At 36.4% G+C, this 26767-nt stretch overlaps 1 protein-coding gene across 2 annotated transcripts in view; it reads right to left on the bottom strand.

Annotated features, from left to right (window-relative positions):
• The window catches only part of ZPBP (zona pellucida binding protein), a 151706-nt gene that overhangs the window by 71124 nt on the left and 53815 nt on the right, over positions 1 to 26767 (bottom strand). For both annotated transcript variants that reach the window (NR_197968.1, NM_001434770.1), the window contains exon 6: positions 14661 to 14737. Coding sequence is in view for 1 of the 2 variants with exons in the window: in NM_001434770.1 (NP_001421699.1) it covers positions 14661 to 14737 (77 nt within the window). In the remaining variant the exon portion in view is untranslated. The remainder of the gene's footprint in view (positions 1 to 14660; positions 14738 to 26767) is intronic.

The following is a 26767-nucleotide window of genomic DNA, read 5'->3' as shown; positions in this document are numbered from 1 at the left end:
ACCCAATGAATTGCAGCACACCAGGCCTCCCTGTCCATCACTAACTCCCGGAGTTCACCCAAACTCACGTCCATCAAGTCGGTGATGCCATCCAGCCACCTCATCCTCTGTCGTCCCCTTCTCCTCCTGCCCTCAATCCCTCCCAGCATCAGTCTTTTCCAGTGAGTCAACTCTTCGCATGAGGTAGCCAAAGTACTGGAGTTTCAGCTTTAGCATCATTCCTTCCAAACAACACCCAGGACTGATCTCCTTTAGAATGGACTGGTTGAATCTCCTTGCAGTCCAAGGGACTCTCAAGAGTCTTCTCCAACACCACACTTCAAAAGCATCAATTCTTCAGTGCTCAGCCTTCTTCACAGTCCAACGTCTCACATCCATACATGACCACAGGAAAAACCATAGCCTTGACTAGATGGACCTTTGTTGGCAAAGTAATGTCTCTGCTTTTGAATATGCTGTCTAGGTTGGTCATAACTTTCCTTCCAAGGAGTAAGCGTCTTTTAATTTCATGGCTGCACCAAGTCAGGGATGAGTATAAATATAGACTTTTGTATGCAATTGAAGTTATCAGATTAAAATAGACTATTATAACTAAAATATTTATATATAAGCTTGATGGTAACAACAAAGAAAATAACTTTTTAAAAAAGAAAGGAATCAAAGAGTATCAATGCAAAAAAAAAGCATCAAATAAAAAAGACAGCAACACTGGAAGAAAGGAACAAAGGAACTACAAAACATACATAAAATAATTAACAAAATGACAACTGTAGGCCCTTACCTATTAATAATAACCATAAACATAAACCAATTAAATTCTCTAGTGAAAAATATACCATTGCTTAATGGATAAAACAAGATGTCCAACTACATGCTATCTACAGAGATTAACTTTAGATTTAAGTACACTTCACTGAGAGGCTGAAAGTGAAACATGGAAAAAGATATTCTGATTTAAATGCATTGGGGGGGGGGGGAGGAGCCAAGATGGCGGAGGAGTAGGACGGGGAGAACACTTTCTCCCCCACAAATTCATCAAAAGAGCATTTAAACCTCGAGTAAATTCCACAAAACAACTTCTGAATGCCGGCAGAGGACATCAGGCACCCAGAAAAGCAACCCAAGTCTTTGAAAGGAGGTAGGAAAAAATATTAAAGACAAAAAAGACAAAAGAGGGAGGGACGGAGTTCCGTCCCGGGAAGGGAATCTTAAAAAGAGAGAAGTTTCCAAACACCAGGAAACCTTCTCACTGCCGAATCTGTGCCGAGCTTTGGAAGCACAGAGGGCAACATAACAGGGAGAAAAAATAAATAAACAATTAAAACTCGCAGATTGCGAGCCCTACGGTAACTCCCCCAGCGGAGAAGCAGCGCAGACGCCTGCATCCGCCATTAGCAAGCGGGGGCTGGGCAGGGAGGTGCGGTGTGGGCTGCATCGCTGAGAGTAAGAATCTGGCCTGAATACCCTGAGCGCTATCTGAGCGAAATAATTTGGGCTAGCAAACCAGACTGTGGGATATCTACCATGCGAAAAGCCAGCCCTAACCTAAGACACCACCAGGCCCGCACACGGAACAAAGGACTGAACAGAGATAGCCGGCTGCAGACCTTCCCCCTCTGGTGACAGGCAGCCAGAGCTGGAAGGGGGCAATCGCAGCCCCAGAGAGACATTATCTATAAAACTGTAAGCAGGCTTCTTTGCTAACTAAAACTTCTTGGGGGTCTGGACGGTCAACATCTGCCTGAGAAGGTGCGCCGGTTTTACACCCAGATAACCGAGTGGCGGGGAGGTGATAAGTCGCAGCATTGGCGCTCGCCAAACACCTCATCACCTGAGCTGCTCGGACCTGGGAAGAGCACAAAACGCAGGCCCAACTGAGTCTGCGCCTCTGAGGACTACCCGAGTGCCTGAACCTGAGCGGCTTGGACCTGGGAGGTGCATGCAGCCCAGGGCCGGCCTCGGATTGTTCCCGGCGGAACAACCTAGAGTCCGAGCAGTGTGGACAGGGAGGCTACACGCACCGTGAGCGGGGGCAGACCCAGGGTGGCTGAGGCACTGTGAGCCCACGCCAGTGTTATTTGTTTGCAGCATGCCTCCCTCCCTCCCCACAGCGCGACTGAACAAGTAAGCCTAAAAAAAAAAAAAAAAAAAAGTGTCCTCCACCATGCCCTTTGTGTCAGGGCGGAAACCAGATACTGAAGAGACTAGCAAACAGAAGAAGATATAACAGAGGGAAACGCCTTGGAAGCTACAGGCAATAGATCAAAACCCTGTGGTTACTACAGACTACATAGGAAGGGGCCTACAGATCTTGAGAAATATAAGTCTGACCAAGGAACTAGCCAAAAATGAACTGAACCCACAACACCCACAAAAAAACCAAGAAAGTCCTAGATATATTATTATTTTTACGATCATTCTTTTTTTTTAATTAAAAAAAAAATTTTAAGTCCTCTATTGTTCCTTTAATTTTCACTTTTATAACCTATTACTTTGCAAAAAAAAAAGACCCTATTTTTTTCTTCTTCAGCAAACTTCATATATATATATTTATAATTTTTTGACCTTGTTTTTTTGTTTGTTTGTTTGTTTTGTTTTTGTTTTTTTTCTTCTTTTCTTTAACATTGTATTTTTGAAATTCCAAACTCTACTCTAGATTTTTAATTTTCGCTTTTTGGTATATGTTATCAATTTTGTACCTATAGTTTTTTTTTTATACAATTTCTGTGACTTTTTTTTTTCTCTTCTTCTCTGTTTCTTTCTCTTCTTCTTTTATATAACATTGTATATCTGAAATTCCAAACTCTACTCTAGATTTTTAATTTATGCTTTTTGGTATTTGATATCAATTTTGTACCTGTATTTTCTTTATAATTTTTGTGACATTGTTTGCATTTGTTTGTTTGTTTTCTCTCTTTATTTTTCTTCTTCTTTTTTTTTTTTTTTTTTTAACATTGTATTTTTGAAATTCCAAACTCTACTCTAGATTTTTAATTTTTGCTTTCTGGTATTAGTTATCAATTTTGTACCTGTACTTTCTTTATAATTTTCGCGACCTTGTTTGTTTTTGTTTGTCTGTTTTTTCTCTCTTTCTTTTCCTTCTTCTTTTCTTTAACATCGTATTTTTGAAATTCCAAACTCTACTCTAGATTTTTAATTTTTGCTTTTATGTATTTGTTACCAATTTTGTACCTTTAAGGACCCAATCTTCAGGACCCATTTTTCACTAGGGAGCGAGATTACTGGCTTGACTGCTCTCTCTCCCTTTGGACTCTCCTTTTCCTCCACCAGGTCGCCTGTGTCTCCTCCCTAACCCCTCTCTACTCTACCCAACTCTGTGAATTTCTGTGTGTTCCAGACGGTGGAGAACACTTAGGGAACTGATTACTGGCTGGATCTGTCTCCCTCCTTTTCATTCCCCCCTTTTATCCTTCTGGCCACCTCTGTCACCTTCCTCCTTCTTCTCTTCTCTGTATAACTCCGTGAACATCTCTGAGTGGTCCAGTTGTGGAGTGCACATAAGGAAGTGACTACTGGCTAGCCCACTCTCTCCACTATTGATTCACCTCATCTCATTTGGGTAACCTCTAACTCCCTCCTCCCTCTTCTCTTCTCCATGTAACCCTGTGAACCTCTCTGAGTGACCCTCACCGTAGAGAAACTTTTCATCTTTAATGTAGATGTTTTATCAGTGGTGCTGTATAGAAGGAGAAGTTTTGAAACTACTGTAAAAATAAGACCGATAACCGGAAGCAGGAGACTTAAGTCCAAACCCTGACTCCAGGGAACTCCTGACTCCAAGGAACATTAATTGACAGGAGCTCATCAAATGCCTCCATACCGACACTGAAACCAAGCACCACACAAGGGCCAATAAGTTCCAGGGCAAGACATACCAAGCAAATTCTCCAGCAACAAAGGAACACAGCCCTGAGCTTCAAGATACAGGCTGCCCAAAGTCACCCCAAAACTATAGACATCTCATAACTCATTACTGGACATTTCATTGCACTCCAGAGAGAAGAAATACAGCTCCACCCACCAGAACACCGACACAAGCTTCCCTAACCAGGAAACCTTGACAAGCCACCTGTACAAACCCACACACAGTGAGGAAACGCCACAATAAAGAGAACTCCACAAACTGACAGAATACAGAAAGGACACCCCAAACTCAGCAATTTAAACAAGATGAAGAGACAGAGGAATACTCAGCAGATAAAGGAACAGGATAACTGCCCACCAAACCAAACAAAACAGGAAGAGATAGGGAATCTACCTGATAAAGAATTCCGAATAATGATAGTGAAATTGATCCAAAATCTTGAAACTAAAATGGAATCACAGATAAACAGCCTGGAGACAAGGATTGAGAAGATGCAAGAAAGGTTTAACAAGGACCTAGAATAAATAAAAAAGAGTCAATATATAATGAATAATGCAATAAATGAAATTAAAAACACTCTGGAGGCAACAAATAGTAGAATAACAGAGGCAGAAGATAGGATTAGTGAATTAGAAGATAGAATGGTAGAAATAAATGAATCAGAGAGGATAAAAGAAAAACGAATTAAAAGAAATGAGGACAATCTCAGAGACCTCCAGGACAATATTAAACGCTACAACATTCGAATCATAGGGGTTCCAGAAGAAGAAGACAAAAAGAAAGACCATGAGAAAATACTTGAGGAGATAATAGTGGAAAACTTCCCTAAAATGGGGAAGGAAATAATCACCCAAGTCCAAGAAACCCAGAGAGTCCCAAACAGGATAAACCCAAGGAGAAACACCCCAAGACACATATTAATCAAATTAACAAAGATCAAACACAAAGAACAAATATTAAAAGCAGCAAGGGAAAAACAACAAATAACACACAAGGGAATTCCCATAAGGATAACAGCTGATCTTTCAATAGAAACTCTTCAAGCCAGGAGGGAATGGCAAGACATACTTAAAATGATGAAAGAAAATAACCTACAGCCCAGATTATTGTACCCAGCAAGGATCTCATTCAAGTATGAAGGAGAAATCAAAAGCTTTTCAGACAAGCAAAAGCTGAGAGAATTCTGCACCACCAAACCAGTTCTCCAACAAATACTAAAGGATATTCTCTAGACAGGAAACACAAAAACGGTGTATAAACTCGAACCCAAAACAATCAAGTAAATGGCAACGGGATCATACTTATCAGTAATTACCTTAAACGTAAATGGGTTGAATGCCCCAACCAAAAGACAAAGACTGGCTGAATGGATACAAAAACAAGACCCCTACATATGTTGTCTACAAGAGACCCACCTCAAAACAGGGGACACATACAGACTGAAAGTGAAGGGCTGGAAAAAGATTTTCCATGCAAATAGGGACCAAAAGAAAGCAGGAGTAGCAATACTCATATCAGATAAAATAGACTTTAAAACAAAGGCTGTGAAAAGAGACAAAAAAGGTCACTACATAACGATCAAAGGATCAATCCAAGAAGAAGATATAACAATTATAAATATATATGCACCCAACACGGGAGCACCACAGTACGTAAGACAAATGCTAACAAGTATGAAAGGAGAAATTAACAATAACACAATAATAGTGGGAGACTTTAATACCCCACTTACACCTATGGATAGATCAACTAAACAGAAAATTAAGAAGGAAACACAAACTTTAAACGATACAATAGACCAGTTAGACCTAATTGATATCTATAGGACATTTCATCCCAAAACAATAAATTTCACCTTTTTCTCAAGCGCACATGGAACCTTCTCCAGGATAGATCACATCCTGGGCCATAAAGCTAGCCTTGGTAAATTCAAAAAAACGGAAATCATTCCAAGCATTTTTTTTGACCACAATGCAGTAAGATTAGATCTCAATTACAGGAGAAAAACTATTAAAAATTCCAACATATGGAGGCTGAACAACACGCTGCTGAATAACCAACAAATCACAGAAGAAATCAAAAAAGAAATCAAAATTTGCATAGAAACGAATGAAAATGAAAACACAACAACCCAAAACCTGTGGGATACGGTAAAAGCAGTCCTAGGGAGAAAGTTCATAGCAATACAGGCATGCCTCAAGAAACAAGAAAAAAGTCAAATAAATAACCTAACTCTACACCTAAAGCAACTAGAAAAGGAAGAAATGAAGAACCCCAGGGTTAGTAGAAGGAAAGAAATCTTAAAAATTAGAGCATAAATGAATGCAAAAGAAACAAAAGAGACCATAGCAAAAATCAACAAAACCAAAAGCTGGTTCTTTGAAAGGATAAATAAAATTGACAAACCATTAGCCAGACTCATCAAGAAACAAAGGGAGAAAAATCAAATCAACAAAATTAGAAACGAAAATGGAGAGATCACAACAGACAACACAGAAATACAAAGGATCATAAGAGACTACTATCAACAATTATATGCCAATAAAATGGACAACGTGGAAGAAATGGACAAATTCTTAGAAAAGTACAACTTTCCAAAACTGGACCAGGAAGAAATAGAAAATCTTAACAGACCCATCACAAGCACGGAAATTGAAACTGTAATCAAAAATCTTCCAGCAAACAAAAGCCCCGGTCCAGACGGCTTCACAGCTGAATTCTACCAAAAATTTAGAGAAGAGCTAACACCTATCCTGCTCAAACTCTTCCAGAAAATTGCAGAGGAAGGTAAACTTCCAAACTCATTCTATGAGGCCACCATCACCCTAATACCAAAACCTGACAAAGATGCCACAAAAAAAGAAAACTACAGGCCAATATCACTGATGAACATAGATGCAAAAATCCTTAACAAACTTCTAGCAATCAGAATCCAACAACACATTAAAAATATCATACACCATGACCAAGTGGGCTTTATCCCAGGGATGCAAGGATTCTTCAATATCTGCAAATCAATCAATGTAATACACCACATTAACAAATTGAAAAATAAAAACCATATGAGTATCTCAATAGATGCAGAGAAAGCCTTTGACAAAATTCAACATCCATTTATGATAAAAACTCTCCAGAAAGCAGGAATAGAAGGAACATACCTCAACATAATAAAAGCTATATATGACAAACCCACAGCAAACATTATCCTCAATGGTGAAAAATTGAAAGCATTTCCTCTAAAGTCAGGAACAAGACAAGGGTGCCCACTTTCATCATTACTATTCAACATAGTTTTGGAAGTTTTGGCCACAACAATCAGAGCAGAAAAAGAAATAAAAGGAATCCAAATTGGAAAAGAAGAAGTAAAACTCTCACTATTTGCAGATGACATGATCCTCTACATAGAAAACCCTAAAGACTCCACCAGAAAATTACTAGAACTAATCAATGACTATAGTAAAGTTGCAGGATATAAAATCAACACTCAGAAATCCCGTGCATTCCTATACACTAATAATGAGAAAACAGAAAGAGAAATTAAGGAAACAATTCCATTCACCATTGCAACGGAAAGAATAAAATACTTAGGAATATATCTACCTAAAGAAACTAAAGACCTATATATAGAAAACTATAAAACACTGGTGAAAGAAATCAAAGAGGACACTAATAGATGGAGAAATATACCATGTTCATGGATTGGAAGAATCAATATAGTGAAAATGAGTATACTACCCAAAGCAATTTATAGATTCAATGCAATCCCTATCAAGCTACCAACAGTATTCTTCACAGAGCTAGAACAAATAATTTCACAATTTGTATGGAAATACAAAAAACCTCAAATAGCCAAAGCGATCTTGAGAAAGAAGAATGGAACTGGAGGAATCAACCTACCTGACTTCAGGCTCTACTACAAAGCCACAGTTATCAAGATAGTATGGTACTGGCACAAAGACAGAAATATAGATCAATGGAACAAAATAGAAAGCCCAGAGATAAATCCACGCACATATGGACACCTTATCTTTGACAAAGGAGGCAAGAATATACAATGGATTAAAGACAATCTCTTTAACAAGTGGTGCTGGGAAATCTGGTCAACCACTTGTAAAAGAATGAAACTAGACCACTTTCTAACACCATACACAAAAATAAACTCAAAATGGATTAAAGATCTAAACGTAAGACCAGAAACTATAAAACTCCTAGAGGAGAACATAGGCAAAACACTCTCCGACATAAATTACAGCAGGATCCTCTATGACCCACCTCCCAGAATATTGGAAATGAAAGCAAAAATAAACAAATGGGATCTAATTAACCTTAAAAGCTGCACATCAAAGGAAACTATTAGCAAGGTGAAAAGACAGCCTTCAGAATGGGAGAAAATAATAGCAAATAAAGCAACCGACAAACAACTAATCTCAAAAATATACAAGCAACTCCTACAGCTCAACTCCAGAAAAATAAACGACCCAATCAAAAAATGGGCCAAAGAACTAAATAGACATTTCTCCAAAGAAGACATACAGATGGCTAACAAACACATGAAAAGATGCTCAACATCACTCATTATCAGAGAAATGCAAATCAAAACGACTATGAGGTACCATTTCACACCAGTCAGAATGGCTGCGATCCAAAAGTCTACAAATAATAAATGCTGGAGAGGGTGTGGAGAAAAGGGAATCCTCTTACACTGTTGGTGGGAATGCAAACTAGTACAGACACTATGGAGAACAGTGTGGAGATTCCTTAAAAAACTGGAAATAGAACTGCCTTATGATTCAGCAATCCCACTGCTGGGCATACACACTGAGGAAACCAGAAGGGAAAGAGACACGTGTATCCCAGTGTTCACTGCAGCACTGTTTATAATAGCCAGGACATGGAAGCAACCTAGATGTCCATCAGCAGATGAATGGGTAAGAAAGCTGTGGTACATATACACAATGGAGTATTACTCAGCCATTAAAAAGAATACATTTGAATCAGTTCTAATGAGATGGATGAAACTGGAGCCTATTATACAGAGTGAAGTAAGCCAGAAGGAAAAACATAAATACAGTATACTAACGCATATATATGGAATTTAGAAAGATGGTAACAATAACCCAGCATACGAGACAGCAAAAGAGACACTGATGTATAGAACAGTCTTATGGACTCTGTGGGAGAGGGAGAGGGTGGGAAGATTTGGGAGAATGGCATTGAAACATGTAAAATATCATGTAAGAAACGAGTTGCCAGTCCAGGTTCGATGCACGATACTGGATGCTTGGGGCTAGTGCCCTGGGACGACCCAGAGGGATGGTATGGGGAGGGAGGAGGGAGGAGGGTTCAGGATGGGGAACACATGTATACCTGTGGCGGATTCATTTTGATATTTGGCAAAACTAATACAATTATGTAAAGTTTAAAAATAAAATAAAATTAGGAAAAAATAAATAAATAAATAAAAAATAAAAACGGAAAAAAAAAAAAAGAAAACTTTGATCACCAAAAAAAAAAAAAAATGCATTGGGTGTTTATACACACCCAATTTCTCACTGGGTGTATATTAACACCCAATGCATTTAAATAAATGTATAAAGCAATCACTGACAGATTTGAAAGCAAGAACAGACATCAATACAATAATAATAGGCTTCAATACTCCAATTTGAATAACCAACAGAATATTCAGAGAGTAAAACACTAAAGAACCCTCAGGCTTGAACAATACAACAGATCAAGTGAACTTAACAGATACACAGAATGCTCCACAGAATGTTCCAAATGAACTTAAGATACATAGAATGCTCCAGAGAATGTTCCGATGTTAGCAGAAGAATATGTATTCTTCTCAAGTGCATACAAACATTCTACAGGATGGATCACTAAACATGTCATTATGAATATGAAAATACTAAACTCAAAGGAAGTATTATCTTCCAACCATAATGAAATGAACCTAGAAATCAATAACAGAAGGAAAATGAAACAACTTACAAATATGTGGAATTTAAGACATCCTGGAACCACTGGGTCAAAGAAGGCAAATAAGAAAATACGATGAGACAAATGTAAACAAAACACAAAATACTAAAATTTATAAGATGCACTGGGACGACCCAGAGGGATGGTATGGGGAGGGAGGAGGGAGGAGGGTTCAGGATGGGGAGCACATGTATACCTGTGATGGATTCATTTTGATATTTGGCAAAACTAATACAATTATGTAAAGTTTAAAAATAAAATAAAATTTAAAAAAAAAAGAGTAAACCAAAAAAATAAATAAAATTTATAAGATGCAGAAAAAACAATATTACAAGGTACATTAACAACAATAAAAGCCTACATTAGAAAAAAAGAAAAATATTAAATAAACAACTTAACTTTATATCTGAAGAAACCAGAAAAAGAAAGACAAACGAACCTCAAAGTTAGAAGAAATAAAGAAAAAAAAAATACTAGGGCAGAAATAAACTAGAAAAGAGAAAAACAACAGAACAATGAGGAAACCAAGAGCTGTTTTTTAAAAGATAATCTAAAAAGACAAACAATTATCAAGACTAACAACAACAAAAAAGAGAGAACACTTGAATACATAAAATCAGAAGTGAAAGGGGACATATTACAACTGATACCACAGAAAGATAAAAGGTGATAAAGGACTATTATGAAAAACTATATGCCAATAAACTGAATAAGTTAGAATATATGGCAAATTCCTATAAACATACAAAATACAGAGACTGAATTAAAAATTTTTTTTAAATTAAAAAGATAAACAGATCAATAACAAGAAGACTGAACCAGTTATCAAAAACCTACTAGCTAAAAAACTCCAGGACCAGATGTCTGATACATGAATTATACCAAATATTTAAAGAATTAATACCAAAACTGCTTAAACTTCATTCAAAAATGGAAGAGGGCACACTTCCAAACACGTTTTGTGAGGCCAGTACCACTCTGATACCAAAACCAAACAAAGATACCAAAATTTAAAAAACAATTATAATATTCCTGATTCACACACATATAAGAATACTCAACTAAACACTAGAAAATCAAATTCAACAATATATTAAAAGGATCATACATCATGACCAAGTGAGATGTATCCCTGGGATGCAAGGATCTTTCAACATACACAAATCAGTCATTAACAGAATGAAAAATAGAAATCATGTATTATCACAATAGATGTAGAAAAGCTTGATTTTACATCCATTCATAATGAAATTCCTCAGTAAAGTAGGAATATTAGGAACTTACTTAAACACAACACTGCAATTAAGTTCACATACAAAAATTCCACAGCTAGCAACATATTCAAAAGTGAAAACTGAAAGTTTTTTTCTTTAAGAGCAGGACAAAGAAAGGATACCCAACTTGCCACTTTAATTTCAGAGTACTGAAATTCCTAAAGAGAACAATTAGAAAAGAAAAACGAATAAGAGGCATCTAAATCTGACAGGAAGAAGTAAAATCATCTCTGTTTGCAGATGACATGTTCATTTATGCAAGAAACTCTAAGGACTCCACAAAGGAATCTTAGAATCAGCAAATTCAGTAAAAGCTGCATGATATAAAATCAACAGAAGAAAAGCTTCATTTCTATACATAAGCAAGAAACTATCTAAAAAGGAAATCAAGAAAATAATAACATTTACATGAATACCAAGAAAAATAAAATACTTATAAATAATACAAAGTACAAAGATGAGAAACTTTATAAAACACTGATGAGAAAAAATTTTTAAATAAATAAATTGAAAGACACCCTACATTCAGATGGAAGAATATTATTAAAATGTCCAGAATAACTAGCGGTCTCTAGACGTTCAATGCAATGTTTCCAAATCCCAATGGTATTTCCGCACCCCCCCCAAAAAAAATTCATATGGAACTACAAAATACACCAAAGGGTCAAAGCAACTTTGAGTAAGATAAATAAATTACTTTACAAAGCTATATTGACCAAACAATACGATACTGGCAATAAAAACAGACATACTGATCAATGAAACAGAAAAGAGTATTCAGAAATAAACCCACATATATATTGTCCACTGGTCTTACACAGACAGTGATAGAGTCAAGAATGCACAATGTTGAAAGAAGAGTCTCTTCAATAAATGGTGTTGGGCAAATGATTTTTCTAGATGAAGAACAGAAGTAAATCTTTATCTTACACCTTATACAAAAATAAATTCAAATATACTAAAGATTTAAATGTAAGGCATGAAACTAAAATATCTAAGAAAATATTGAGAAAAAAAGTTTGATATTGGCTTTAGCAATGACAACCTCGAGCGCAGCGGCTGCAACGGCACTCATCTCACACGCTAGTAAAGTAATGCTCAAAATTCTCCAAGCCAGGCTTCAGCAATACATGAACCATGAACTTCCAGTTGTTCAAGCTGGTTTTAGAAAAGGCAGAGGAACCAGAGATCAAATTGCCAATATCTGCTGGATCATCAAAAAAGCAAGAGAATTCCAGAAAAACATATATTTCTGCTTTAATGACTATGCCAAAGCCTTTGACTGTGTAGATCACAAATAAACTGTGGAAAATTCTGAAAGAGATGGGAATACCAGACCACCTGACATGCCTCTTGAGAATTCTATATCCAGGTCAGGAAGCAACAGTTAGAACTGGATATGGAACAACATACTGGTTCCAAATAGGAAAAGGAGTACGTCAAGGCTGTATATTGTCACCCTGCTTATTTAAATTATATGCTGAGTACATCATGAGAAACGCTGGGCAGGATGAAGCACAAGCTGGAATCAAGACTGCCGGGAGAAATATCAATAACCTCAGATATGCAGATGACACCACCCTTGAGGCAGAAAGTGAAGAGGAATTCAAAAGCCTCTTGATGAAAGTAAAAGAGGAGAGCAAAAAAGTTGGCTTGAAGCTCAGCATTCAGAAAACCAAGATCATGGCATCCAGTCCCGTCACTTCATGGCAAATAGATGGGAAAACAGTGGAAACAGTGGCTGACTTTATTTTTCTGGGCTCCAAAATCACTACAGATGGTGACTGCAGCCATGAAATTAGAAGACGCTTACTCCTTGGAAGGAAAGTTATGACCAACTTAGACAGCCTATTAAAAAGCAGAGACATTACTTTACCAACAAAGGTCTGTCTAGTCAAGGCTACGGTTTTTCCAGTGGTCATGTGGTAGTGAAAGTTGGACTATAAAGAAAACGGAGTGCCAAAGAATTGATGCTTTTTACTGTGGTGTTGGAGAAGACTCCTGAGAGTCCCTTGGACTGCAAGGAGATCCAAGCAGTCCATCCTAAAGGATATTGGTCCTGGGTGTTCATTGGAAGGACTGATATTGAAGCTGAAACTCCAATATTTTGGCCACCTGATGCCAAGAGCTGACTCATTTGAAAAGACCCTGATGCTGGGAAAGATTGAGGGCAGAAGGAGAAGGGGATGACAGAGGATGAGATGGTTGGATGGCATCACTGACTCGATGGACATGGGTTTGGGTGGACTCCGGGAGTTGGTGATGGACAGGGAGGCCTGGCGTGCTGCGGTTCATGGGTTCGCAGAGTCGGACACGACTGAGTGAACTGAAATGAACTGAACTGGAGCTATCTTTTAGGAGGCTCTAAGTTACTTAGTTGCTCAGTTTTGTCTGACTCTTTGCAACCCCATGGACTGTAGCCTGCCAGGCTCCTCTGTCCATGGAATTTTCCAGGTAAGAATACTGGAGTGGGTGGACATTTCCTTCTCCAGGGGATTTTCCTGACCCAGGGACTGAACCTAGGTCTCTTGCATTGCAGGTAGATTCTTTACCATCTGAGCCACCAGGGAAGCCCTTCAGGAGGTTTAGTGAGTACTAATTTAAGAAATCATTCTCCTGTCAATTTCACTGGGTAAACATAATAAATATTGACCTATGAAATATGCATTACCTATGATTTTCATAAGAAACTGTCACAATCATCATAATGTAAATTATTTCATATCCTAAATATTTTAAAATATTATTTTAAATAAAGTGTTCAGGGTCATTGTGATTCCCAGGTGGCACTAGTGGTAAAGAATCCGCCTGCAATATACTGAGACCTTGGTTCAATCCCAGGGTTGGGAAGATCTCCTAGAGAAGGGAATGGGTACCCACTCCAGTATTCTTGCCTGGAGAATTCCATGGACAGTGGAGCCTGGCAGGCTACAGCCCATGGAGTTGTAAAAAGAGGAACATGACTGAGTGACTAACACTTTTACTTTCAGGATCATTGAAGAGTAATTTGAAGTAGGAAAATCTGCCATAAATTTACTGAGCATAAATAATATGTTAAGTATAATGTAAAAGAGAAACTAAACTAAACTGCTACTGGAAATTACAGCGTAATTTTCATCCTAGGCATAGATACAAGATGCTGGGTACAGAGCAATATAAAAACAGTTAACAAACAGTATAGATCAAATTTATTACTTAGGATGAATAATAGTGACATGGAGAGAATTCTGATTATTAGTTATAAATTAATTTGCAATAGCAAATAAGACCATATAAATGGGAAAATCCAATTTCCTAATATAATCAGTTTAAAATGCTAAATTTCAAAGCATTTCTTAAAAATATTAATTCTACTAAATTCTTATTTATTATTTGATGTTATTTGATGAAGTTTTATTTTTATTGTTGAATTCCCTAAGACTGTGTTTTGGGGGTAGTGGTGATGTGTTTTATAAATAGCTAAGATGCTTACTTACACACTGAGTATGTTCTCTTTTTCCTCGCCTCACGTAACATACCTTAGACAGTCTTTTGGAAGATTCACAACTATGGTCTGCACATGGCTTGGGTCCTTTTTCGGTGTCTAGAGATGAAACTGAGAAAATAAATTATATTTTATCATGGTTCTAAAGTACTATATTACAATATTTAAATGGGCTTTTGAAATATAAAACAGGCCATGTGTCTAATATTTCTATTCCAATAAAAACTAAAGCAATTTTCCACATGTTAAATCACTCTTTTTAACTAAAAATCTAAGGTAATAATATGTTTTATGTAAGTTAGGAAAACCTCAGAATTGCAGTAAACTTAAGAATTAATCAACTAATTTGATAGCATTTGGCAATTCATTTCATACAATTTTTGACAATGAAATTATTTTATCTTTTGTACCATATAATGTATATATGTATTTATTTTACCTTTTGTACTATATATGTGGATACATGTATGTATAAATGTATTTATTCATTCAATAGTCTACTTAACTCCACCCATATAATCCTGTGTATATCATCTGACCAACTCAATTCTTAATCTCCACAAAGAGATATATCATTATAATACTGGGAAATGAAAGAAGCTGAACTACAGTAGTAGCCATGGTAACTAAAATGAACATGTTCATAAAAGAGTGCATTCGTGTACCTATTTATTCATTAAGTAGTTATCAAGAGTCTATTACTTACTAAGAGTTAGTCTAGGAGCCTCAAATACATAAGTGATCAAAATCTACAAACTCCCTGAATTTTTGAAATTACATTCTAATGCATAAAATTAGAATAACCAATGATATATACAAACAATAAACAATAATCATTAGAGAAACATTTTGTGTTGTAGGGTGATAAATACAAGAAAAGAAAGAACAAGTAAGAATTCTATAGTGCACAAAACTGCCCTTCAAGACTGAGAGAGAAATTAAAATTTTCTTAAATAAGACGAGCTGAGGGAGTTTGTGATCACTAGACTTGCCAGCAAGAACCTCTCAGGAAAGTCCTAAGGTGAAATGAAAAAACACTAGATAGTAACATGAAGCTATGTGAAGAGAAATAAAGACCTCAACAAAGGTAAATACATGGACAAGGATAAAAGCTACCATGACTGGATTCAGATTGGATTGTAACAGTGATTTTATATATATGACTTAAGAGTTTAATATACTTAACAAAAAAAACAGTCTAAAAGCTAGTATTACTGTAACTTTGGTTTGTAACTCCACATTTTGTTTTATATAATTTGAGAGACTAATTAATTTAAAATAATTATTAATTTATATTTTGGGGGACACAATTTATAAAGTAGTAATTCTATGTTATCAACAACTGAAAAGAGTGGGAATAGAGCTCTTAAGGGAGATTTTTCACATATAGTATAGAAGCTGCTCCTGCTGCTGCTGCCAAGTCGCTTCAGTCGTGTCCGACTCTGTGTGACCCCAGAGATGGCAGCCCACCAGGCTCCCCTGTCCCTGGGATTCTCCAGGCAAGAACACTGGAGTGGGTTGCCATTTCCTTCTCCAATGCATGAAAGTGAAAAGTGAAAGTGAAGTCGCTAGCGACCCCATGGACTGCAGCCTACCAGGCTCCTCCATCCATGGGATTTTCCAGGCAAGAGTACTGGAGTGGGGTGCCATTGCCTTCTCCGAGTATAGAAGCTAAGTTTGTGTAATTCATACTACAGTGTTATAAAATTAGGAATGTTAAATGTAATTCCCACAGAACAGCAAAGAAAAATAAATACAGAATATACACAAAAAGAAATGAGAAAAATTTCACATTTAACTACAAAAAAGTCAACTAGACAAAAAAGACTATAATGAAGGAAATGAAAAACAAAAGCAAAAAGAAAGTAACAAAATGGCACAGGTAAATCCTGCATTATCAATAATCAATTTGAAAGTAAATGGGATATTTCTCCATCTATTAGTGTCCTCTTTGATTTCTTTCACCAGTGGTTTATAGTTTTCTATATACAGGTCTTTAGTTTCTTTAGGTAGATATATTCCTAAGTATTTTATTCTTTTCATTGCAATGGTGAATGGGATTGTTTCCTTAATTTCTCTTTCTATTTTCTCATTAATAGTGTATAGGGATGCAAGGGATTTCTGTGTGTTGATTTTATATCCTGCAACTTTACTATATTCATTGATTAGCTCTAGTAATTTTCTGGTGGAGTCTTTAGGGTTTTCTATGTAGAGGATCATGTCATTTGCAAAGAGAGTTTTACTTCTTCTTTTCCAATTTGGATTCCTTTTATTTCTTTTTCTGCTCTGATTGCTGTGGCCAAAACTTCCAAAACTATGTTGAATAGTAATGGTGAAAGTGGGCACCCTTGTCTTGTTCCTGACTTTAGGGGAAATGCTTTCAATTTTTCACCATTGAGGATAATGTTTGCTGTGGGTTTGTCATATATAGCTTTTATTATGTTGAGGTATGTTCCTTCTATTCCTGCTTTCTGGAGAGTTTTTATCATAAATGGATGCTGAATTTTGTCAAAGGCTTTCTCTGCATCTATTGAGATAATCATATGGCTTTTATTTTTCACTTTGTTAATGTGGAGTATTACACTGATTGATTTTCAGATATTGATGAATCCTTGCATCCCTGGGATAAAGCCCACTTGGTCATGGTGTATGATCTTTTTAATGTGTTGTTGGATTCTGATTGCTAGAAGTTTGTTAAGGATTTTTGCATCTATGTTCATCAGTGATATTGGCCTGTAGTTTTCTTTTTTTGTGGCATCTTTGTCAGGTTTTGGTATTACGGTGATGGTGGCCTCATAGAATGAGTTTGGACGTTTACCTTCCTCTGCAATTTTCTGGAAGAATTTGAGTAGGATAGGTGTTAGCTCGTCTCTATATTTTTGGTAGAATTCATCTGTGAAGCCGTCTGGACCTGGGCTTTTGTTTGCTGGAAGATTTCTGATTACAGTTTCAATTTCCATGCTTATGATGGGTCTAACTTAAGATTTTCTATTTCTTCCTGGTTCAGTTTTGGAAAGTTGTACTTTTCTAAGAATTTGTTCATTTCTTCCACTTTATTGGCATTTTATTGGCATACATTTGTCCATTTTATTGGCATATAATTGCTGATAGTAGTCTCTTATGATCCTTTGTGTGTTGTCTGTTGTGATCTCTCCATTTTCATTTCTAATTTTATTGATTTGAGTTTTCTCCCTTTGTTTCTTGATGAGTCTGGCTAATGGTTTGTCAATTTTATTTATCCTTTCAAATAACCAGCTTTTGGTTTTGTTGATTTTTACTATGGTCTCCTTTGTTTCTTTTGCATTTATTTCTGCCCTAATTTTTAAGATTTCTTTCCTTCTACTAACCCTGGGGTTCTTCATTTCTTCCTTTTCTAGTTGCTTTAGGTGTAGAGTTAGGTTATTTATTTGACTTTTTTCTTGTTTCTTGAGGTGTGCCTGTATTGCTATGAACTTTCCCCTTAGCACTGCTTTTACAGTGTCCCATAGGTTTTAGGTTGTTGTGTTTTCATTTTCATTCATTTCTATGCATATTTTGATTTCTTTTTTGATTTCTTCTGTGATTTGTTGGTTATTCAGCAGCGTGTTGTTCAGCCTCCATATGTTGGAATTTTTCATAGTTTTTCTCCTGTAATTGAGATCTAATCTTACTGCATTGTGGTCAGAAAAGATGCTTGGAATAATTTCAATTTTTTTGAATTTACCAAGGCTGATTTATGGCCCAGGATGTGAACTATCCTGGAGAAGGTTCTGTGTGTGCTTGAGAAAAAGGTGAAATTCATTGTTTTGGGGTGAAATGTCCTATAGATATCGATTAGGTCTAGCTGGTCTATTGTATCATTTAAAGTTTGTGTTTCTTTGTTAATTTTCTGTTTAGTTGATCTGTCCATATGAGTATACTACCCAAAGCAATCTATAGATTCAATGCAATCCCTATCAAGCTACCAACAGTATTTTTCACAGAGCTAGAACAAATAATTTCACAATTTGTATGGAAATACAAAAAACCTCAAATAGCCAAAGCAATCCTGAGAAAGAAGAATGGAACTGGAGGAATCAACCTACCTGACTTCAGGCTCTACTACAAAGCCACAGTTATCAAGATAGTATGGTACTGGCACAAAGACAGAAATATAGATCAATGGAACAAAATAGAAAGCCCATAGATAAACCCACATACCTATGGACACCTTATCTTTGACAAAGGAGGCAAGAATATACAATGGAGAAAAGACAATCTCTTTAACAAGTGGTGCTGGGAAATCTGGTCAACCACTTGTAAAAGAATGAAACTAGAACACTTTCTAACACCATACACAAAAATAAACTCAAAATGGATTAAAGATCTAAACATAAGACCAGAAACTATAAAACTCTTAGAGGAGAACACAGGCAAAACACTCTCCGACATAAATTACAGCAGGATCCTCTATGACCCACCTCCCAGAATATTGGAAATAAAAGCAAAAATAAACAAATGGGATCTAATTAAAATTAAAGCTTCTGCACAACAAAAGAAACTATTAGCAAGGTGAAAAGACAGCCTTCAGAATGGGAGAAAATAATAGCAAATGAAGCAACTGACAAACAACTAATCTCAAAAATATACAAGCAACTCCTACAGCTCAACTCCAGAAAAATAAATGACCCAATCAAAAAATGGGCCAAAGAACTAAATAGACATTTCTCCAAAGAAGACATACAGATGGCTAACAAACACATGAAAAGATGCTCAACATCACTCATTATCAGAGAAATGCAAATCAAAACCACAATCAGGTACCATTTCACGCCAGTCAGAATGGCTGTGATCCAAAAGTCTATACACAATAAATGCTGGAAAGGATGTGGAGAAAAGGGAACCCTCTTACACTGTTGGTGGGAATGCAAACTAGTACAGCCACTATGGAGAACAGTGTGGAGATTCCTTAAAAAACTGGAAATAGAACTGCCATACGACCCAGCAATCCCACTGCTGGGCATACACACCAGGGAAACCAGAATTGAAAGAAACATGTGTACCCCAATGTTCATCACAACACTGTTTATAATAGCCAGGACATGGAAGCAACCTAGATGTCCATCAGCAGATGAATGGATAAGAAAGCTGTGGTACATATACACAATGGAGTATTATGCAGCCATTAAAAAGAATACATCTGAATCAGTTCTAATGAAGTGGATGAAACTGGAGCCAATTATACAAAGGGAAGTAAGCTAGAAAGAAAAACACCAATACAGTATACTAACACATATATATGGAATTTAGAAAGATGGTAATGATAACCCTGTATGCAAGACAGCAAAAGAGACACAGATGTATAGGACAGTCTTTTGGATTCTGTGGGGTGGGGGGGATGATTTGGCAGAATGGCATTGAAACATGTATAATATCATATAAGAAATGAATCACCAGTCCAGGTTTGATGCAGGATATAGGATGCTTGGGGCTGGTGCACTGGGATGACCCAGAGGGATGGTATGGGGAGGGAGATGGAAGGGGTGTTCAGGATGCGGAACACATGTACACCTGTGGTGGATTCATGTTGATGTATGGCAAAACCAATATAATATTGTAAAGTAATTAGCCTCTAATTAAAATAAATAAATTTAAAATAAAAAATGATAATAAAATAAAATCACTGTTGGAAGTTTAAAACAAAAAATAAATAAATAAATAAAAGTAAATGCGTTAAATTCTCAAATCAAATGATAGAGATTTAATAAGGAATAAAAAACATAATCCAACTATATAATGTCTCAATTAAGAGTTGCTATACTCATGAGAGATAGAATAGATTTAAAATCAAGAAAGGGTATAAGAGAATAGACTTAAAATCAAGAAAGGGTATAAAAGACAAATAAAGATAGTATATATTAATAAAAGGTTTAACACAGCAAGAATACGTAACAATTATAAACACATATAAATCAGACCATGAAAATTTTTGAAGTAAAAATTAACAATTCAAAAAAGAAATACAATATTATTTGGAGACTTCAATATCTCACAATATTGGACAGAAGAGTCAGAAAGAAGATAACTAAGGAAATAGAGGTTATTAATAACACACTAACAACCCCAAATCGGATAACTGTAGTGGTGGATTCTAACAAAAGTCAGAAGAAGAATTGATACCAGTCCTCTCAAACATTTCTAAAAAGTTGAAGAGGCGCTAACACTTCTAAACTCATCTTTAAAGGCCAGCATTATCTGAACACAAAAGCCAGACAGACACCGTAAGAACAGAAAACTACAGATCATAATCCTAATTAACAATGATGCAAAACTCGACAAAAGACTAACAAATCGAATTCAGGTGCTTATTAACAGGATTATATACCACGAGTAAGTTGGATTTATTGCCAGAATTCAAGAACGGGTCAGCGTAAAAAAATTAATCATTGTTATATACCACATGAAGAGTGAAGGGGAAAAACCCATAGGAACATCTCATTTGACGCAGGAAAGGCATTTTACCAAGATCAATATAATTTCATGAAGAAAAAGGTTAAAAAATACAGGAATAGGAGGAAAATAATAGAGCATAATAAAACCATATATGAAACTCCACAGCAAACATCATGTTGAGGAGCAAAAGACTAAAAACCTCACCTCTACATCGAGGAGCAAGCAACAAGGTGCACGCTTGCCATTATACTCAAGACACGAATCAAGCTCTAGCCAGTGTGTTGTGGCAAGAAAACAAAATAAGAAGTATCCAAACTGGAAAAGAGGTAGGAAAATTATTTCTATTCACAGATGATATGATCTCATATGCAGACATTTAAAGTTTCCAAAAATAAAACTGTAAGAACTAATAAATAAATGCAGCAAAGCTGTACAATACAAAGTCAACATGCAAATCAGTTGCATTTCTATACACTACAGTGAATACCCTTCTGGTGTTATTACAAATGAATCACTATTATATGTATAATAGCATCAAAAAGAATAAAATAAAATACTTTGGAATTAACTAAACCAAGGGGGATGAAAGACTTATATCATGAAAACTACAAAGCATTGTTAAAAGTGAAAGAAAATATAAGTAAATACAAATGCATCCAATGTTCATAGATTGGAAAATATAATATTGCTAAAATGTCAATACCAGACAAAATCTATAGACTCAGTGCAATCAATATCAAAATTGCAACCACATTTTTTGCAGAAATAGAAAAACCCAATTTAAAATTCATGTGGAATCACAGGGGACTTCATATAGCCAAAACTCCTGAAGAAGACTAAAGCTAGAAATCACAATTCCTGATTTTCATAGTTCACTACAAAGCTGCAGTAACCAAAACAGTGTGTTATTGGCATAAAGACAGAAATATATACTAATGGAATAGACAACACAGAAATAAGTTCTTACATAATTGGTCAAATGATTTTTGACAAGGTATCAAGACTATTCAATGGGAAAAGGATGGTCTTTTAATAAATGGTGCTGAGAAAACTGGATATCCACATACAGAAGAATGATTTTGAATCCTTACCTAATAGCATATATACAAATTAACTCAAAATGGATCAAACGTCTAAATTTAAGAGCTAAAACTACAAAGTTCTTAGAAGAAAACTTATGGCAAAAGCTTAACTGGACTTGGCAATGGTTTCTTTGATATGCTATCAAGGGTACAAGCAATAAAAGAAAAATTAGACAAAAATTTGAAAAAAAAATTATGTGCATGAAAACACAATTTGTCAAAAGGCAACCTACAGAATGTGAGAAAATATTTGAAAATTGCATATCTGCTATGAGATAAAGATACAGAATATTTGGAGAATTCCTAAAATTCAATATCAAAAAAACAGTCAGATTTTTAAAATGGGCAATGAACGTGAATAGACATTTCCCCAAATATAAGATCTACAAATGGCCCATAAGCTCAGAAAAAGATATTTAACAAAACCAATTACTAGGGAAATGCAAATCAAAACTATAATGAGACATTATTATCCATTAGGATGATTACGATGAAAACAAAAGAAAATAACAAGCTGTTAAGACGTGGTGAACTGGAACTCATGTACACTGTTGGTGGGAATGTAAAATGGTGTAGCTACTGCAGAAAACAGTGCAGCAGTTCCTCAAGAAAAAAGTTATTATTATGACCTAGGAAATACACCACTGAGTATATACCCGAAAAAAGAACTGAATGTGGGGTCTCAAAGAGATACGTATACACCCGTAAGCAGCGTTATCCACAACAGTAAACTGTGAAAACAACCCAAGTGGCCATTGGTGCATCCATGGAGGAGCAAAACGTTTATGTTATACGGAATGAAATATTATTAGATCTCAGAAAGGAAGGAAATCCTGCCATATGTTACAACATGGATGAAATTTGAGGACCTGTTGCTAAGTGAAATTAGCCAGAACAAAAAGAAAACTACTGTATGATTCCACTTACATGTGAATTTAGTTAAAATCACATAGATAAGAAACTAGAATGGTAGATGCTAGGGGATGCAGTGATATTAGCAGCTTATTGTTTAAAAGAAAGAGAATATCAGCTTTCCAAGATGAAAGTGTTTTGGAGATGAATAATGAAAACAAATAGGCATGAATGAATTTAGTACAATTTAACTATATACTGAAATGATTAAGATTAATTTTATGTTATATGTATTTTACCACAATAAGAAAAATGTAAAAAAAAAAAATAAAAGAATTAAATCAGACTTCTCTTTGGAAACCATGCAAACAAGAAGAGAATAGTGTGAATGATTTTAAATACAGTATTGAAAGGGGAAAAAAAATGCCACCAAACTAAAATACTAAATTCCATGAAATTATTCTTTAAAACTGAAGTTAAAAACAAACACTTCCTCAGAAACACAAAAATTGAATCTGTCACCAGAAACTCAGCCTTGCAAGAAACATTAAAAGAAGTTCTCATAAAGAAGAAAAATAATATGTACCTAAAACTCAGATCTTCCCTGGAGGTACAGTGGTTAAGACTCCATGCTTCCAACGTAGGGAGCGTGGGTTCAGTCTCTGCTCTGAGACGATTTGACATGCCTTGAAGCAACTAAGCGCATGCACCACAACCACTGAGGCTGCACGCCGCAACTACAGAAGCCCTGCATCAAGAGCCTGTGCTCTGCAACATGAGAAACCGCCACAATGAAAAGCCCGTGCACTGCAATGGGAAGTAGCCCCTATTCTCCACAACTAGAGAAAGCCTGTGCACAGCAAAGAAGACCCAAATCAGCCAATAATAATAATAATACATAGATAAAATACATAATATTTGAAAAAATAAAATATAGGAAGAGCATAAGAGAAGGAATAAAAGAAGGTAATATAAATATTTTTCTTATTTTTAATTGATTTCACAATAGCTTGTTCAAATAACAGTATGAATAAGATAACCCCATGAACAGTATGAAGAGGCAAATGATAGGATACTGAAAGAGGAATTCCCCAGGTCAGTACGTGCCCAATATGCTACTGGAGATCAGTGGAGAAATAACTACAGAAAGAAGGAAGGGACAGAGCCAAAGCAAAAACAATACCCAGTTGTGGATGTGACTGGTGATATAAGCAAGGTCCAATGCTGTAAACAGCAATATTCCACAGGAACCTGGAATGTTAGGTCCATGAATCAAGGCAAATTGGAAGAGGTCAAACAGGAGATGTCAAGAGTGAACATCGACATTCTAGGAATCAGTGAAATAAGACGGACTGGAATGGGTGAATTTAACTCAGATGACCATGATATCTATTACTGCAGGCAGGAATCCCTCAGAAGAAATGGAGTAGCCATCATGGTCAACAAAAGAGTCTAAAATCCAGTACTTGGATGCAATCTCAAAAACGACAGAATGATCTCTGTTCATTTCCAAGGAAAACCATTCAATATCACAGTAATCCAAGTCCATGCCCCAACCAGTAATGCTGAACAAGCTGAACTTGAACGGTTCTATGAAGACCTACAAGGCCTTTTAGAACTAACACCCAAAAAAGATGTCCTTTTCATTATAGGGGGCTTGAATGCAAAAGTAGGAAGTCAAGAAACACATGGAGTAACAGGCAAATTTGGCATTGGAATATGGAATGAAGCAGGGCAAAGGCTAATACAGTTTTGCCAAGAGAACACACTGGTCATAGCAAACACCCTCTTCCAACAACACAAGAGAAGACTCTACACATAGGGATCACCAGATGGTCAACACCAAAATCAGATTGATTATATTCTTTGCAGCCAAAGATAGAGAAGTTCTATACAGTAAGCAAAAACAAGACCGGGAGCTGACTGTGGTTCAGATCATGAACTCCTTATTGCTAAATTCAGACTTAAATTGAAGAAAGTAGGGAAAACCACTAGACCATTCAGGTATGACCTAAATCAAATCCTAGATTGGATAGATAGAGTGCCTGATGAACTATGAACGGAGGTTCGTGACACTGTACAGGAGACAGGGATCAAGACCATCCCCATGGAAAAGAAATGCAAAAAAGCAAAATGGCTGTCTGGGGAGGCCTTATAAATGGCTGTGAAAAGAAGAGAAGTGAAAAGCAAAGGAGAAAAGGAAAGATATAAGCATCTGAATGCAGAGTTACAAAGAATAGCAAAGAGAGATAAGAAAGCCTTCCTCAGCGATCAATGCAAAGAAATAGAGGAAAACAACAGAATGGGAAAGACTAGAGATATCTTCAAGAAAATTAGAGATACCAAAGGAACATTTCATGCAAAGATGGGCTTGATAAAGGACAGAAATGGTATGGACCTAACAGAAGCAGAAAATATTAAGAAGAGGTGAAATGATACACAGAAAAACTGTACAAAAAAGATCTTCATGACCAAGATAATCACGATGGTGTGATCACTCACCTAGAGCCAGATATCCTGGAATGTGAAGGCAAGTGGGCCTTAGAAAGCATCACTACGAACAAAGCCAGTAGAGGTGATGGAATTCCAGTTGAGCTATTTCAAATCCTGAAAGATGATGCTGTGAAAGTGTTGCACTCAATATGCCAGCAAATTTGGAAAACTCAGCAGTGGCCACAGGACTGCAAAAGGTCAGTTTTCATTCCAATCCCAAAGAAAGGCAATGCCAAAGAATGCTCAAACTACCACGCAATTGCACTCATCTCACACGCTAGTAAAGTAATGCTTAAAATTCTCAAAGCCAGGCTTCAGCAATACATGAACCATGAGCTTCCCGATGTTCAAGCTGGTTTTAGAAAAGGCAGAGGAACCAGAGATCAAATGGCCAACATCAGCTAGATCATGGAAAAAGCAAGAGAGTTCCAGAAAAACATCTATTTCTGCTTTATTGACTATGCCAAAGCCTTTGACTGTGTGGATCACAGTAAACTGTGGAAAATTCTGAAAGAAATGGGAATACCAGATCACCTGATCTGCCTCTTGAGAAATCTGTATGCAGGTCAGGAAACAACAGTTAGAACTGGACATGGAACAACAGACTGTTTCCAAATAGGAAAGGGAGTACCTCAAGGCTGTATATTGTCACCCTGCTTATTTAACTTATATGCAGAGTACATCATGAGAAACGCTGGGCTGGAAGAAGCACAAGCTGGAATCAAGATTGCTGGGAGAAATACCAATAACCTCAGATATGCAGATGACACCACCCTTATGGCAGAAAGTGAAGAGGAACTAAAGAGCCTCTTGATGAAAGTGAAAGAGGAGAGTGAAACACTTGGCTTAAAGTTCAACATTCAGAAAATGAAGATCATGGCATCTGGTCCCATTAGTTCATGGGAAATAGATGGGGAAATAGTGGAAACAGTGTCAGACTTTATTTGGGGGGGGGACTCCAAAATCACTGCAGATGGTGACTGCAGCCATGAAATTAAAAGACGCTTACTCCTTGGAAGGAAAGTTATGACCAACCTAGATACCATATTCAAAAGCAGAGACATTGCTTTGCCAACAAAGGTCCGTCTAGTCATGACTATGGTTTTTCCAGTAGTCATGTATGGATGTGAGAGTTGGACTGTGAAGAAAGCTGAGCGCCGAAGAATTGATGCTTTTGAACTGTGGTGTTGGAGAAGACTCTTGAGAGTCCCTTGGACTGCAAGGAGATCCAATCAGTCCATTCTAAAGGAGATCAACCCTGGGATTTCTTTGGAAGGAATGATGCTAAAGCTGAAACTCCAGT

Source organism: Bos taurus, chromosome 4, assembly GCF_002263795.3.
Source record: "Bos taurus isolate L1 Dominette 01449 registration number 42190680 breed Hereford chromosome 4, ARS-UCD2.0, whole genome shotgun sequence".
NCBI lineage: Eukaryota > Metazoa > Chordata > Mammalia > Artiodactyla > Bovidae > Bos > Bos taurus.
The sequence above is the reverse complement of the archived record's forward strand: the minus strand, read 5'-3'. Positions and strand labels throughout refer to the sequence as shown.